The 16,474-nt window shown below is 39.6% G+C and overlaps 1 protein-coding gene across 1 annotated transcript in view; it reads right to left on the bottom strand.

The window, feature by feature from the left end:
- The window catches only part of LOC139740562 (extracellular calcium-sensing receptor-like), a 97,392-nt gene extending 93,524 nt beyond the window's left edge, over positions 1-3,868 (bottom strand). Inside the window, exon 1 of the mRNA XM_071651147.1 lies at positions 2,960-3,868. Coding sequence (XP_071507248.1) covers positions 2,960-3,716 — 757 coding nt within the window. The 5' untranslated portion in view covers positions 3,717-3,868. The remainder of the gene's footprint in view (positions 1-2,959) is intronic.
- Between the last annotated feature and the right edge of the window lie 12,606 nt (positions 3,869-16,474).

Genomic DNA, 16,474 nt, shown 5'->3' with positions numbered 1-16,474 from the left:
TCGAATAATTCATCTTGAGAACGTATGAAACAGCCATAAGCCAATATTCATTGGCGATGAATGGCAACTTTGAGAATCTCGAGTGTTTCTTTAAAGGGAAGGTAAACCCAAAGAACAATGTGGATTGAGTGAAAGCAGCAACATTAGTAAAACATATCAGTGAAAGTTTGAGGAAAATCGGACAAGCGATGCAAAAGTTATGAATTTTTAAAGTTTTGGTGTTGGAATCGCTGGATGAGGAGACTACTAGAGGATATGACGTATGAGTGGACAACAATACAAAGAAAATATAAAGGAAATTCGACAAAAATTCACTTTTCTAGAATTATGAAAGAGCAATGGACCAACCGCTTTCAGAAAGCAGGGGGAATAATTGCTACCCTTAACATAATATGTCAATATCAAGTTGATGGAATTTGTAATTTTCAAGAAAAATGGATTTTTGCAGAATTTTCTTTCTATTTTCTTGGTATTGTTGTCCACTCATACGTCATAACCTCTAGTAGTCTCCTCATCCAGCGGTTCCAACATCAAAACTTTAAAAATTCATAACCGTGGAGTTTTGCATCGATTGTCCGATTTTCTTCAAACTTTCACTAATGTGTTCTACTAATGTTGCTGCTTTCACTCAACTCACATTGCTCTAAGGTTTATCTTCCCTTTAAGATCTACTCAATGGGTTATTTTCTGCACGAATCTTTACAATTACAAAACACTTCCTTATATTATTTATGTTTTTTAGTCTAATGGGGAAATGTCCTGAGAAATACTGCCCTAAAGATAAAAGATGTGACTACTAGAAACAGTCTTCGAAAGAATCTTAGTAGTGCGACTTTAGAAGCCGAGATTCTCCCTGTGGGCTCCTGTCTTATTTTGACAGTATATAAGGCACTATATTTGGCCCTGTTTTTTATCAAAGCTCCGTTGTTGCCGAGAGGACGACGAGTGAGTGGTGTTGAAGTCTTGTAAACAGACCAGACCAGGGGGTCGTTTCATGAAGGAACTTGTCGGATAAATTAATGTTCGACAAGTCAATTATATCCGACAAGTTCAGAGAAATCAGCCAATCAGACTAAAGAATTTCTCAAAACTTGTCGGAGATAATTGACTTGTCAGATATTTTATCCGACAAATTACTTCATGAAATCCCCCCCCCCCCCCAGATGGAGGTACTCGGATACGAATGCTGCTACTGCGACAAACCCGAGTTTCTCGAGGGCGTGATGAGAAAGATAATCAGGTTATGGGTACAGACTCATAGAAGCAAATAACAGAATTGTGACAGACAGACAGATAGACAGACAGAATTACATACAGAAATGAAGGGAAAGAAAGAGAGAGAAGGCAGAGGGCGTTGATCACCCCCCTCCCCCTTCTCTTTCCCCTTTAATGTTTGTCATGCCTCTTGACCCAGTATTTGGACCATGACCACCACACCTTCAACCTGTCCCGTGGGGTTGATGATGATGATGATGATGATGATGGAAACGTATGTGACGGGTTGTCAATGAGACGTGACCTGCACTCTCTACTAAAACACGTTTTTGTTTTGTTTTGTTTTTTCTCTGTACGTGGATGGTATGCTGTTCAAGTTTACAATGTTATTTCACGACATTCCAAAACAAAGTGTCGAGAGCGAACATTTCCTCCAGACGTTTACGTCGGCAAAGCATAAAAAGCAAAAACTATTTTAACAAGATCAGCAGCTCGTCCATTGCACTTAAAGTTGTTACGACATTGCTCGTTTTACAGTCTTCTCTGTTTGCGTTCATCAACATATATCATACTATTTTTTCTTCCTTAATGATTAACGTTTTGAGTTGAAAATCAAACTCTTGCTCCCTCACGCATGGTTTCAGAAAAAGAAAATGTTGGTGTTCTTGTTATGTTTATCATGTCTCTACAGTGACTGAAAGATCAACAAACACACATAAAAAATCTTTGCGTCACATTGGTCTAAAATATCCTATTTTCAAACACCCCACTCACCGACTTACAAAATTACCCGGCTTAACAGAAATGATAATATGTTTGTGTGATTTCTAACTCATCATCTGAATAAATTACAGGCAATTGAAATAATCTAGGTGGCGATGGTGATGGTAGTAGTGGTGGTAGTGTATGAATGTGTATGAAAGAAGGGGTGGCTAGCTTGTTTCTTCACGTATATTTAGAGTGAGAGGTGAGTAGCGGAATTTAATCGCAGCTTATGTTAAACTATCGCAACACAGTTTGTGGTACATGGGAGTCATTCTGAGTTAACGGTTTCCTTTCCATGTCGGTTCACTTTTTCTCTCCGAGTTCTTTAAACACAAGTCAGCCATTGAAATTGAAACAAACTATGAAATCCTAATGTATATAAGGATTTTTGAATAATCAATTTTCTATCGAACAAATAATTCATGATGATCCAATTACACCACATTCAAATCACAATGGGGAAAATCCTTTATACATAAAATATTCATATACGCTGTACGTATATAACATACTAAGTATATGAAGCTGGATGTCATCTCTTGACAGTATTAACATAAAATCTTTTTCCTTTTATTAATAAGAATTGGATGAGTGCAGAAAACGCATTAGCGAGCTGGAAATAGATTTAACTGAAACTGATCCGAACCAGGATACTGTCTCAAATGATATGAACGGTTTTAGCAATTAGAAAAATGAAAACAGTGGTGCTTTTTTTTTTTGATCAGTGACTTTTTTTCTGTCTCTCTTTCTTTTTTTAAGGAAGGGATTGTATTACATATCATTTCCGTTAATTCTACACTTCCTACACTACGAATGTTTTTGTTTTTGTTTTTGTTTTTATTATTGGACTTTGAAGGCATGGTGACGTTGGCATGGTTAAGATAATGTATTTCTTGGTTTCATTTATTATGATAATTATGTAACATGAGTAGCTAGATTTCGGACGGTTGATGTTCAGACACAATTTTAAACAGCTTACCTTCTTCATCGACTTCAAGGGATACTAACTCATCCACTGCGATGCATATTCCAAGTTGAGTCGCCCGACGTCGGAAGTCGAGCGCGATAGATCGCCCGTAGGCGTTGTCGAGCGCGATCAGCCCCACCCAATTCCAGCCAAAGCTGGCGATAAGTTCGGCAACGGCCGCCGCCTGGTGGAAGTCGGAGGGGACAGTTCTAAAGAAAGTCCGGTACGCCTTCCTGTCGCTCAGCAAGGCGCTGGTGGCTGAATAACTAATCAGCGGAACGCCGAAGTTCTGGGCGTAATCGGCCACGGTTTGGGCGCTCGCGGACGTGTCGGGACCGATGAAGAGCAAGGCAGATTGGTTAGCGATGACGGCGTCGGAGTTCAGCGAGATCGCCTCCTCGTCGTACTCCAGACCAAGGCACTGGGTTGCCGCGCGGAGTGCGGAGCTTTTCCAGTTACAGATATCCCTGATGTCGTACTCGAGCTTAATATCCCCAAGGATGTCCGTATCGTGATTGATTTCATCGATGGCGTAGATCATGGCTCGAGCTCGCAAGTAAGAGATCATGTGATAGCCATCGCATCGTTCACGGGCTGGACCCTCTGTCCAGCTCATGTCGTCGATCTGCACCTGGTAGTGGATTGAGAAAAGTCCGCAAAGCTTAACCCTGATCGTCGGTGGTATCGCGGAAGGTTCCTTGCATAAAACGCTAAACATCAAACTACAAAATACCAACAGAAACGTGACGTGAACAAGTACAAAAGCCATTGCGGCAAAGTCGAACTATTTCATTCCCAGCGCACAGTCGTAGAATCTCTTTCCAAATTCTTGAGTAGCTTTTAACCGCGTATTTTATAAACCTCTGATCTCAACCAAAAACTGCTTAAGGATTCACATGGATTACCAGAAGTTTCTCTTTGTCACACTGGACTACCCACAGAAATATGTTGACATCAAATGAGGTTAAGTAACTTGCTTCCAGTCGCACATGAGCACAAACTCATTTAACTTGCCTCCCGGAGGCGCGAAAGCTATAAAGAAAACTGACACGGTAGGATGTCGTTCGATATCAATTTATCAAATATTTAGGAGAGAAAGGTAATTGATCCATGAACATCCCAGCTATGCCACACTGGAGCCAGAGGATAGGGTTAATCTCTTTCTCGTTCACGTGATGAAAGTGTAGTGAGCGGGTGGTTGCGCTATCTCTCGCCCAACGACGGTCACCGACGGATCAACTCTATGAGTCAAGTGCGAGCACGTACCGCGTACCGACTGACGGACTTACAGTCGTCAAATGCAGCGAGAAAGCGCTTACACGCACACTGATCCCAGCTATCTCGTATGAGTCGTATAAACATCAGCAAGACTGTTCCGGAAAGTCGATAGATCTAATGGCGGACTCTAACTGACATTAAATGCTGCACGCATCTTCCCTTTCAACAGTAGATCTGGCGTTTAGAATAAAGTCAAACAGTCGCGTAAAATTGTCATCATAACGTTTCAAAGAATTTTCTAATAATCTATTCCATCGTAAGCTGTTTAGCGAATTTAAATTGATCACAATAGACGAAAAGAAAATTTTAGCTTTACGCATGCAAGATTTGCTTTTAATATCAACTTTACAAGATTTTAACGACAAACATCCTCTTGAATCGTTCATGATCAAAAGAACCTTATATCAAAATATAACCTAAAATGATTATTTGTTTCTGTCATACAATCTACACACACGCGGATGGCTGTGTGTGTGTGCGTGTGTTTTGCGTATGTGCATGTGGGTGTGTGAGTGTGTGAGTGTATGCATGGTCGTTTGTGTGTTTGTGTGGGCGTGGATTTGCATGCTTAACTTGGGGGAAGAATAGAGGAGGGCATGTAAATAAGGAGATTGTGATCATCTTGAACTACCAGCATAAGAATTGTCCACGCCGTTAATTAAAAACCGGCTGATCTATGGCTCATTAGGTGTGTACTTGACTTCAGGATTGTCATTGATATTGTTGGCAGCTACCAAATGTCAGAGTATTAAAGTCTAATTTACAATGATCTCTTCCAGGGCAGGGATAAGTGTTCTCGGGTCTCGTTATTGCGCGGAAATAGGGAGCTCATTATTTACAGGATCCAGCTGTAGACACGTACAGCTTAACATCGAGGAAGCAATTTCTGATTTTCAGAATCGAGCGTCATATTTTCTAGCTGAGTGCGCAAAATTCTGATTAAGATTCCACTCATTTTCTCGCGTCACTTGATTATTTTCATTGAACTGTTGAGCTCATCAGCTCAAATCACGTACCATGTTAATTTGGGGGTCAGTAGTAGTGTCTTTTTCTTACAGGTTACCTTTTTTTTTTCATTATTTCCGCAGTTTACGATACCACAAATGAAACTATTCCTGTTTAGTTTTCTTTGTGAACACGCCCGAAGCAAAAATTGCTCGTGTGTTTCTGTGGGTCAAAATGTCTACAAATATATTGCCTGATAAGTAGTGAAGTGCGTTCTTTATTTGTTTTCCTTTTCATTAAGCCTTTCAGTCGTTAAAATGCTACTCTGTGAAATGTGAATCCATTGGAGTGAAGAAGCACAGTGGGTATCAAGGAAACAAAAAGAGTCGATAAGACGATATGAGTTGATGGGATCGAACAGCGAGATGGGAATCCTCCAGGAAAAGTTTAATATCGCGAGTAATTTGCAACAGTAAATAGATAAAAACAACTTTGAAGTCATATTTGATATTAGTCTTAATCAATTCATATCGACAGGATCATTTCAGGAAGGAGCCATTTATATCATGAAAAAAGAAGAAGTAAGAATGTGTTTTTTTTTCTGATGACTTTCACACACATACACGCACCCACACACACGCACACACGTACACACACATACACACACAATCCTATTATACTCTTCATTAAAGGCATCTACATGAGGAATATGAAACACTGAATGACCCTTTAACAGTCCGTTCCATCATGGTTTTATTGCAGAAAGATGACAGCCGCATCAAGGCAAAACGCATGCAAACAATACAGTAAGCATACGTAATAGTGAACTCAGTAACAGTTCGTATCTATCATTTTAAGGTTGTTTTTCTTTGATCTGTCTAAAATCATATAGTTGTTGTTCTACTGCAATATCGCGAAATAGTCATGACCGGAATCCGGCATAGCAGCGTTCTTTTGCACACATCTTCCTATCAAGCACAGATATGGTACATGCATGGAAGATTGCATAGCTTTTTTTATTCACTGCAATGGATAGCAAGAATGAATACAAAATGGTATGAAATGTCTATCTCTAACGATAATCTTACCCTGGAATTGTCATCTGCTTTCTTGTCTGTACTCTCTAAAAAAAATCGAGTGAAAATATTCACTCTTAAAGGAGTGAATACAAAAAAAGAGTGAATTTAGAGTGAAATTTGAGTGAATTTTGAATGAAAATGTTCATTTTCACTCATTTTGGAGTGACCTCAGGGATCACTCGAAGATTTTAAAGTGATCCCTGAGGTCACTCCAAAACGAGTGAAAATGAACATTTTCACTCAAAATTTACTCTAAATTCACTCTAAATTCACTCTTTTTTGTATTCACTCCTTTAAGAGTGAATATTTTCACTCGATTTTTTTTAGAGAGTATGAAGTCTTGATGCACAATGACGTTTTTGTTGTTGTTATCTTTTTTATGGGGTAGGAGGGGGTGTAAGTTTTTGTTTTTGTTTTGTCCTTTCGCTCCAACAAGATATATTCTCGTGGGTCACTGTGTAGCTACTTGTCGCTCCATGGTGTTACTCAGTCTCGGCTTTATCAACTACTCTACTCAACACCCAAAGGTTAGGCCCCATAAACATTAATGAAGACAGCACGAAATATGACTTATTGATGGTGATAGGTGACGTTAGTGACCCTTTGCTCCGGGCAACTCCTGAAATCTGTTTTATCAATCCATAATATATATATATTCAAGTAATATATCAAGTCTCTTTTATGTACTTATATAATGAATAAAGAACACAAAAAGAGAGAAAACACTGCTGTATGTATTACTCAAAATATAAACGAAATGTCTTTGATGAATTCAGAGATTATCGTGAGGTGTCGACCCCGCAGAGGGTACCAAACCAGAGAGACGGACTACCATATTATCATACTTCGTTGTAGGCATGCAGTTTCGTTTCATTTTTAATACTGTATACCTCCTCATTGTGCATTCCAACGTGCAAGCGTGAGCACCACCTATGAATACTTCAATATGTTTATTAGACAATTTCCATTTGGCAAAGCAGGGGAAGACCTCCGGCAGTACGTCAAAATTCCCTTTCACTGACATTATTCTGGAGGCGAGCTAAACACCTCCAATACCAGGGGCGGATCCAGGAATTCCGTAAGGGGGGAGGGGCGCCTCTACAAAATTAAATCCCCCGCCCCCTTTTTTCTTTTTTATTTCTTCTTTTTAAACACAAAATAAAGGGGGGACGCGCACCCGGTTCGCTCCCCCCTGGATCCGTCACTGACTATGACTACGAGACATGACCTTATTCTTTCCTTGCTACAGGGCAGCATCCGATGCTCCTGCGTTCGAATCCCAGGCCGACCCTCTTTAAAGCTCGTCTTCATTATTCAAAGTGAAGCTCGCCGCATATAGTCCCTACATTATGTATGATTGCAGTGTCCATGCAACGTCCAAGCGAGAACGGCTATCCCCTCCCAGAGTGACCTTATCAACTCCCGTGGTCACATCGGGTGTAAGCCTCTTATGCTCTCCATAGATGCCATATAACACGAGTATAAGCTCCAAAAAAAACAACAACAACAAACAAACAAACAAGCAAACAAACAAAACAGAACGGGTTGTTATTGATTAATCAAAGGTCCCGTAGGTAGAAAAACAAAATCAGCAAAGATCATACCTTTTCTTCTGAATAGACATGTGCTCTTGTAACATCAGGTACCTGTGCGCGTTTAAAACGAACAAGAAAAACACGAGGAAAAAAGCAACGTCTTTACACCCGTTGCAACCTCTGTTGTATTCCACCTCCCTGGTTGTATTCTGTCCGTGGAAACGCTCCTCTTTCAGACAGTGTCTCCACAGGCAGAACATTTCAATCAAGCATGCAAATTTACCAACGAGTGAAATTAGGGTTATTGTTTCAATACACATACTGACAGGAAAGCTCCTACAGGTCTGCGGGGTAAACTCGTTTCTAAGCGCGCCCTCAGTCTGTCCATTAACATAATTGCCTGGGATGAGCTTTTAAATATGTACAAAGACTGTATGAGAGCAACAGCCTGAATGTTACTTTCAATCGGTACACATTAAAACGCATGCATCGTGTAATTCTGTGGTGTTTGATTCTGCTTATCATGTAGCCCCTCTCTATCTAACGTATGCAACTTGTTGCATCCCCATAAATTTTACGTCTTCTGTGATATCTATTCTCGCATCATTTTCTAAAATTCTAGTAAAATAAAGTAAATAAAATAAATGAAATAATAATATCCTATGTTTGGAAGAACGCATCGCCTATTGCATACCTGCTCGCACATGAGAAGACTTACACACACATAAATTCAACGCATCTCATACACTACACGTATAGGGCCGACATACACAAACACAGACACACGAATGCACACATATTTTTATTTTGTCGTTTACATCGGGAGTGTGACCTTATTTCTTCCGATAAGAAATCTACACACCTGTACCCCGGGGCAAGCTTTCCATGACGCTAAGTCTCAAATCTTACGAGGTATATTATTTATCTATCCTATGTCAACCAATCACAGTACGTTGTATTTCTGTGGAGGGCAAACTTATTACTAAAAATGTATGGCCATAACCACTATTTTTAAACAGTACACCTTCCCCTTTGTCCTCTAGTTGTGCTTTTGAGTTAAAAATGTTCATGATAGTCGCTTGGGACTGTTTTTGTTTGTTTGTTTGTTCGCATGTGTATGCTTCCCCGTTTACAGAATAAACCGAATAAACAAAGTATACAATACCTTCCCGTAATCCTACTTTATCTATGTCTCCCTCGCGTATAATTATACAACCACCCACATCCCCCATATACGAAAATCCCCTAAAACACATCGCACAGCATATAACGCATTTATAAGGGCCTACTCACACCCACATTATACTCGCACTTCAGCACACGCAAATACATTTACTACTTATGCATCCGATTACATTCAGACGTACCATGGTTTCCCGTTCCCGTTGCTAACATAAGTAATCTGGTATATGACATTATATTTTTTTTAAAAGAGTGCACTCAAAAACTCTTGCATCATGACTATTATTTTATTGTTACTATCATGAGTTTTTTTTATTATTGATGGTAGCAATGTTATTATTATTATAACTATATTATCATTGTTCTTATCATTAATATTACCCTTATTATAACTATCACTATAATCATCATTACTGTAATAATTTATTATTATTATTATTATCATCATTATTATCATTATTATTATTATTATTATTATTATTATTACCGTTATCATAAAATATCTTGTCCATTAAGAAACAAAAAATTATACAAAGAAGGGCCGGTTGCCAAACACACAAAAGGCTACTACATGTATAGTATGATCATGGAACCATCAGAGACTAAGGCACAGTCACTATATATAGCAACCTTTAGACAAGAAAATGTTCTGAAATTACCGGATGTTTAACTCCGTGTAATCTGTTCCTTGACCACAGGTTGACTGCTCTTCTTACCAATGTCTTTTTCCACCTCTTCAAAGTCCGATATGATTTTCCGTATCCTTTCCTTTGAAGGTATAGATTATTTCCTGTTCTGGACTTAAAGGGGAATTCCAGAAGATTTTCATAATTTCACATCATGTAGTACATAAATCGACAACTCCATGTATAGATTTGTGCAATTTATTGTGGTTCTTAAGCTGAGAAACAATACTTTGAAAAACCTGAAAAAAATTACACTGAACAAGCATGATGACATAGGAGGTTCACATATTTCAGAAATGTAGCAGTGTAATTCCATTACAATACAGCTTGCTTGCGAGTTCACCTGTGTATAATCTATATGCATGCCTTCTTCTTTTGCTCTGCTTCCTCGAGCCCCAACTCATGCATTCTTATGGTGACTCTGCCATGTCATCATCCTTGTTCACTGCAAGTTGTTCTAAATTTTGAAAATATTTTTATTTTTTTATCCAATTATCACAAATTCTGAAACTCTGTCCTCAGTATAACTAATTCATAGTCGTTCAAATGTAAAAATCTGAAAATCACCGGGAGGTTAAAGATGCCAGTTCAAAGCATTTACACACTAATATCTTTTCTTCATTTGACACTGTAATCACCTAAAGATATCTTTGCTTTCTGTAAACAAAATGAATGATAACACTCAGACACACACAGACATAGACACACACACACAAACACACACACACACACACACACACACACAAACACACACACAATATGTATACAAGGACACACGAACGGGATGTGCGCACATAATGCGTAGAACATGACTGTGTCGCTACTCAACACTGTGTGGAGCGACTTTGGAGGTAGGCATATTCAGCAAATATGTTACAAAAAAGAGTAAACATTAAGCTTAAAAAGAATCCAGTCCAAATGTAAGTTAGTCTGATAAAAAAGAGTAAAATCGTAAGAGTACAACATTAAAAATTTGACTGAAATCGGATGAAAAATAAGAAAATTATGACATTTTGAAGTTTTGCGGTTCTTTCACAGTGGACATGAATATGCAAATGAGTGAGCTAACAATGTCATACCCTCACAATGTTCCATTGATCATGTACAACAAAATGACGAAAATTCAGTGTTTCTGTCATTGAAATGTGAAATAACATTATAATGTTATTCCTGGTTGGATAATTTCAGAAAATGATCAAATAGATATACGAGGATTTGACCTTCGGGCATTGCGTTTGAATGAAAAACTGGAAATTTCACAATTTTATGCACAAAATATAATGGTAAGTTGTGAGGGAATGACATGCTCACTTTGCCTTTTGCATATTCATATTGATTGTTCAAGGACGTTTTCCCAAAAAATAGCAAAATTTTAGAATGCCATAACTTCCTTATATTTCATCCGATTTCGATCAAAATTATACCGTTGAACTCGTAATATTTTACTCTTTCTTATCAGACTTACATATATTTGGACTAGATTTCCCCTATAGGGAGTCTACGAAAATTCAAGGGTTGCAGGAAAAGTTATCATAAAAAACACAAACAAACTAGACCAAACGATCGATGGTTACATGCAAAGCATTTCAACAATCATACTAATTAGATGCACACTGCTTTATTGTTTATGGTTGAATTATACAAGGAATAAAGAGAAGACGTATCACGTCTCTGCTTCTGACGGCATAGCTTTGAATGATGTATTTTCTAACAAACAAACAAAAAATCACGCGTGTCAACAGCTTGAAAACAAATCCTACAATTGGCAATGGATAAGAAATATGAACAAATAATACATTCTCACGAAATACGACCCTTAAACAAAATGAAGGAAACGAAACTGACGACAAATAAATTCGAATTCTATGTAATAGGAAAGAGAAGCTCTCTACAATCAAATTTGTGTGAACTCTTGGTTAGAAATATACACACAACTCTGATAGGAGGTTTGATGAGTTTTGGGCTGCTGCTTGAATGAGAAAGGCATTGTTCTTGATGAATTTCACCTCCGGAGTGCAATTAGTGCAGGGAAAGGAGGTGTAAAAACGCTATTCTTGCAAGTCGAAATCGCCATGATGATTTGAAATTATCATTTAAACAGCAAACCAACAACTTCTGTATACGTCCTTGGATGCTTCTGGCATCTTCTGTGATTCTCACCAAATATTGGCCCTCAAGTCCAACGCCACCTTGCTGGAATCACAGCGTTTTGCGGAAATTCGCAAGATCATCGCAGTATGTCCGTTAGGGCCATATCAGATCCATCCTAAAATAGATTGTATTTCCCGTTTTCACCATTGCACAGTATCTGGCCAGCTTAATTTGTCATCGTTAAAACACACATGCCAGATATTTTCGGGTATTCTTGCTCTGAGAAAGCTTAAAATGCTTCGTTGCGAATATCATGACAAGGTCAAGAATGATATTATCACTTTTTCAAGATGTTGTCACGTTTTACTCAATTAGCCTCGAAATCCCAAAACCAGCTTTAGATCTTCACGTAAGGAAATAATGAAACACTTTTTGACTTCATCTGCACCTACATTTCCGGTATATCTTCACTTATACACCACTGCAAAGAAACCTGGATAACAATTCATCGGAAGACGTACCATGTATGGACAGGCGAAAAATATTTCACGTGCAAGTGTTAAAGTAATTTTCTCTATGATTGCCGTCTAGTAGACGGTTCATTGTAGTATGTCGATCCTGGTCATCAATACATCGCGCAACAAAACGAAGTTATGGTTCATCAATGATAATGCTAGTGCCATTAGGTCCTTTCTAGTGACTGATGTGGCAAAAACGATATATCCAGACCTAAGACACTTTGCTTCTCACGACACATTCCACCCCACCAGTGGTGAAAGACTGGGTGGTCACGTTGCCACGAGTATTTGGACGGGTTGTACGATCTATCCAGGAGCAAACTAATGATGTAGCATACGTGGGCATTGGTGAGCTTTCTAGTCGATAACAGGGTAAGTCCCTTTACAACAGATCCCGTATCGCGCCACTTGAAGTATTCGTTATAAAGCGTGTCGTTGTTGTCCAGCTTCTTTATGTATTCAGCAAACTCCTCGATGGAACTGAAGTCGTCGAGATGGATGAAAGAGTTTGGAGGAGCCAGGCGGAGGTAGTCTTCTTTCGGTGCTCCGTACACGATGGGCACGGTCGTTTGCATCAGTGCACTGCTCCAGAACTTCTCCGTGATGTATTCGGAGCACTGGCTGTTCTCAAGTGCAAGATGGAATTTGTAGCGCGACGGAAGGTCTGCGCACGACGAATCATTTCGCAAGCAAACGAGATCCCCGCACCTTCCGTAGGTATCAATGGGCAGATACTTCTGCAGCTTTTGAACCAAACCAATCCTGTTCCAGCTAGTTTTGTAGCAATTTGTCGCCATCCATGACATCAACTTTGACCTCTTTGGGATTTCCGAGATGTTTTGACTTTTTGCAGTGGGGTTGTAGTGCTGGTAGGGTAACACGATATCCGTATCGGTCATGTACGTGATGGAAATATCGAAAGGATTTCCAAGTTCTGGTGGAGGTGAATAGTTGGCCCAGTGACCCGGACTCTCCTTAGAATGGAAAACCCACAATTGACCCTGGGGGCGCTTCTGAGTCAAAATTTGCCATTTGAACAATCCCGGCATGAAAATGACCACATCGCTCGTGAGGAAGTCTCGCAAGCTGACACTGATCTTGAACTGGATCCTGCAGACCGTCAAGCTCGAGCAAGGGTAGTCGGTCCATTCGCTCACTATACCGCCCTGCACGTGCTCGCAGAAGGTGCCGCAGAACTGCATGATGCGTATCAGGCAGGAATCATTCTTGCCACTCTCTACTATCCTCAAACCAGCTTTCAGTTTTTGCATGAGTGTATTGTTCTCCCACTTCTTGGGATGATCCAGCATCATTAGCTTCAGCTTGGCGTGCTCGAATCTGGGATGAGCAAACAGTCCTTCGCGTACCTCTGCCACCTTATCGGCAACCTTTGCAGCGTCCAGCACCCTTCTTTCACCAGACACCTTTGGTGCAGATACACCGTCGGAAAAGGAAGCTGGTTTGGGTTTCGGGGACTCCGGCCGCGGATCCTCCCGGACCTTTGGCGCTTCCGTCCTCTTCTTCTCTACCTTTGGAGCTGCCGTTGGTCTCTCCGGGATGGTTAAATTCCGTTGTATGTCTATTATCGATTTGTCAGCCGCTTCGTCCACGACGGGTTTGGAATGAGCCACATCCATTCTCTTCTGGACGGCATCATCTCGTGGCGTTTCCACAGCAACCGATGAATGAGTCCTTAAAAGTTTGTCTCCAACGAACGCAAGGAGGGAAATCAAAAGTAGCGCGACAATGGCCCGTCTTGTAAATGACGCCATTTTTCGTCTAAAATGTGGAAGATAATTGAAAAGGGATGAAATTAAAGATTTGCTAATGATCTCATGCATAAGTGCATATGTCATATATATATATATATAGTATATATATGTATATATGATATATATATATATATATATATACATATGTATGTCTCCCATACTAAAATGTTACCTCATAATTACTCAAACGAAGATGCCAATGATTACAACGATAATCAATATACATAATGTATATCGTCCATAGGTAGAAATACACAAGTAACCGATGCACTTTGCTCATTTTCAAAACAAATCAACCAAGAAACTATTTTGTGTCAGAAGTAAGCCACACTGAAAAACGGTAGGTCAATAATAAGCCTGCAAGGTGTCGTTCCTGTCATTCCTCAGAAAGCTACGCGGCGGAAACCCCCAAGAGGCTAATGCAGAAACAACAAGGCGCCACCTGCTGCCCACTATACTCGTGTTGATTCCTGGCGCAATCGGGTTAAATCCGTACACAAACTGGTCAACGCTTGCCCAATGCCAGAGGCACTCACTGTGGATTATTCGTATTAAAGTGGCGGAATTCTGCACCTTCGTGATGATAAAAACTACATCCCCTCACAAAGAAAATAACAAAATACACTTCCCCTATTGCAGCTTACATCAGATGTGACGTATTTTCCTGGCTACACTGTGCCGTACCTTGTTATTTTGTTTTCTTCAAATCGTCGATTTAGCTTACAGGTTAATCTTTCAGGAGGGTGAAAAACCCCGATGTGAGGAGAGTGGGATGGTATTAAAAGAAAACGCCTCAGGCCAGTCATTAGAACGGTGATGGTTTAAGACACAATCTGGGGTGGATTTATATGGATAGTTCAGCGAACGATAAAGAAAATTATTCTAGGTATGATAGCCTTCATGCAAGGCACAGACTTTTTGTGTCTTTCACTTGAAGACCATAGATACTGTTTGCATTTGTCTGCGCATGCGCAAAAAGCTCATGCCTCTTGCGTCAAAAGGGAATTAATGTCATTTGGGTCCTATCAAATAAAAATTGAGATCAGACATAAGTCAGAAAATCAAACAAAAGTCTTTTAACACTCAATTGTGATTGGTTGATGAAATACTTATGTTTGATTTTCTGATTTATGTTTGATTTCGTCTTTTTATGCAACAGTGCTGGGACCATGCACTGTGTCTTTATTACATCAATACAGGCAGGCAATGTATCAAACATAATGCTCACACCACTACAGTATTTAGGTCGATGATCGAAAAGTGCCAAGAGAAAGTAAAGCTCAATACAAAATCTTGAATGTTGTTAGGAAAAGACTGCAAACGCATGCACTTGTGACTATGAATCGATGTCTCTTTCATTGAAATAAAGCTTTCACCTGAGAATAGCTAAGTCTGCACTATACCGCTCTGACACTCAATGCATTTTGAAAAGTCACCGAGAGTTCCACATTAACAAATTTTGCTTTTTTTATGAAAAGAACATGACCACTGTCATCATTTTGATGTGACTCAAATGAACAAAGAACAATGTGCCATGTTCTCTGCGTAAGACAGAAAGTTACGACATACATTTTACTGTTTGTTTGTTAGGAAACGCACTCGCGAATTTCTGTTTGAACATAACGACAATCCTATGCGAAGTTCACAGTACTCACATGTACTCACTGTACATGGTATCTCCTATGCCCCAGCTATGGTATCAAAGCGACGAATTTTGACCAAAAAATTGCCTTAATAATCTTACATTCATGTTAACCAGTATTAAACGGTTGAAAAATAACTATTTACCTCAAGTGCGGTTCCATCTGCCAGCCAGGTAGTTTAAGTGTACACAACAACGTTATAACGACCTCAGTGGAAACTTGTTCACACAGAAAAGTAGCTGGTGTTCACAGTCGCGAAGAAAAGAACAAGTATCGATTTCAAAGATGGCGCTCGTTGGAATATCAATGGGACCGTTCGATAATTAGCGGAGTACGTATTGATCACCACACGAGCGGCAAGAACGAGTCCGGATAGACTGGACCATCCTATACCCACATGATCAGTGGTAAGGAGAATACTAGTACCCGCTTTGGGGATCTTTCTGCAGCTCTTCTGTTTTTTTTTTTTTGTTTTTTTTTCCATCAGCTTTCTCTTCCTTGTTGGCTTTGGTATTTGAAGGGACATTAGGAGGTCCCCGGCTGTTGTTTTCCAGAGGCACTAACTTGTGCCCTTGAATGTGGTGTTGAAAGGGACACGCAATTATCTTCGCGGACCTTGTATGGGGTCCTGCCTGCACAGACGGGTGACTATCATACAAGTATCTACCCTACATAGCCATATCTCTTTTTTACGTTGGACTTTGTTATTGTAAATTATTGCGTACAAGTATTTGTTTGTTTGTATAATTATGGTCTATATCGAAGTGAAATACGAGAAGTAATTAAACAAACAAACTT

The sequence above is a fragment of the Diadema antillarum genome, unplaced genomic scaffold (assembly GCF_040938485.1).
Source record: "Diadema antillarum isolate AM-2024a unplaced genomic scaffold, OU_Dant_1.0 seq00000861_RagTag, whole genome shotgun sequence".
In the NCBI taxonomy this organism is placed as follows: domain Eukaryota; kingdom Metazoa; phylum Echinodermata; class Echinoidea; order Diadematoida; family Diadematidae; genus Diadema; species Diadema antillarum.
Note: the sequence above shows the minus strand (reverse complement) of the source record. Positions and strands in the feature narration are given on the sequence as shown.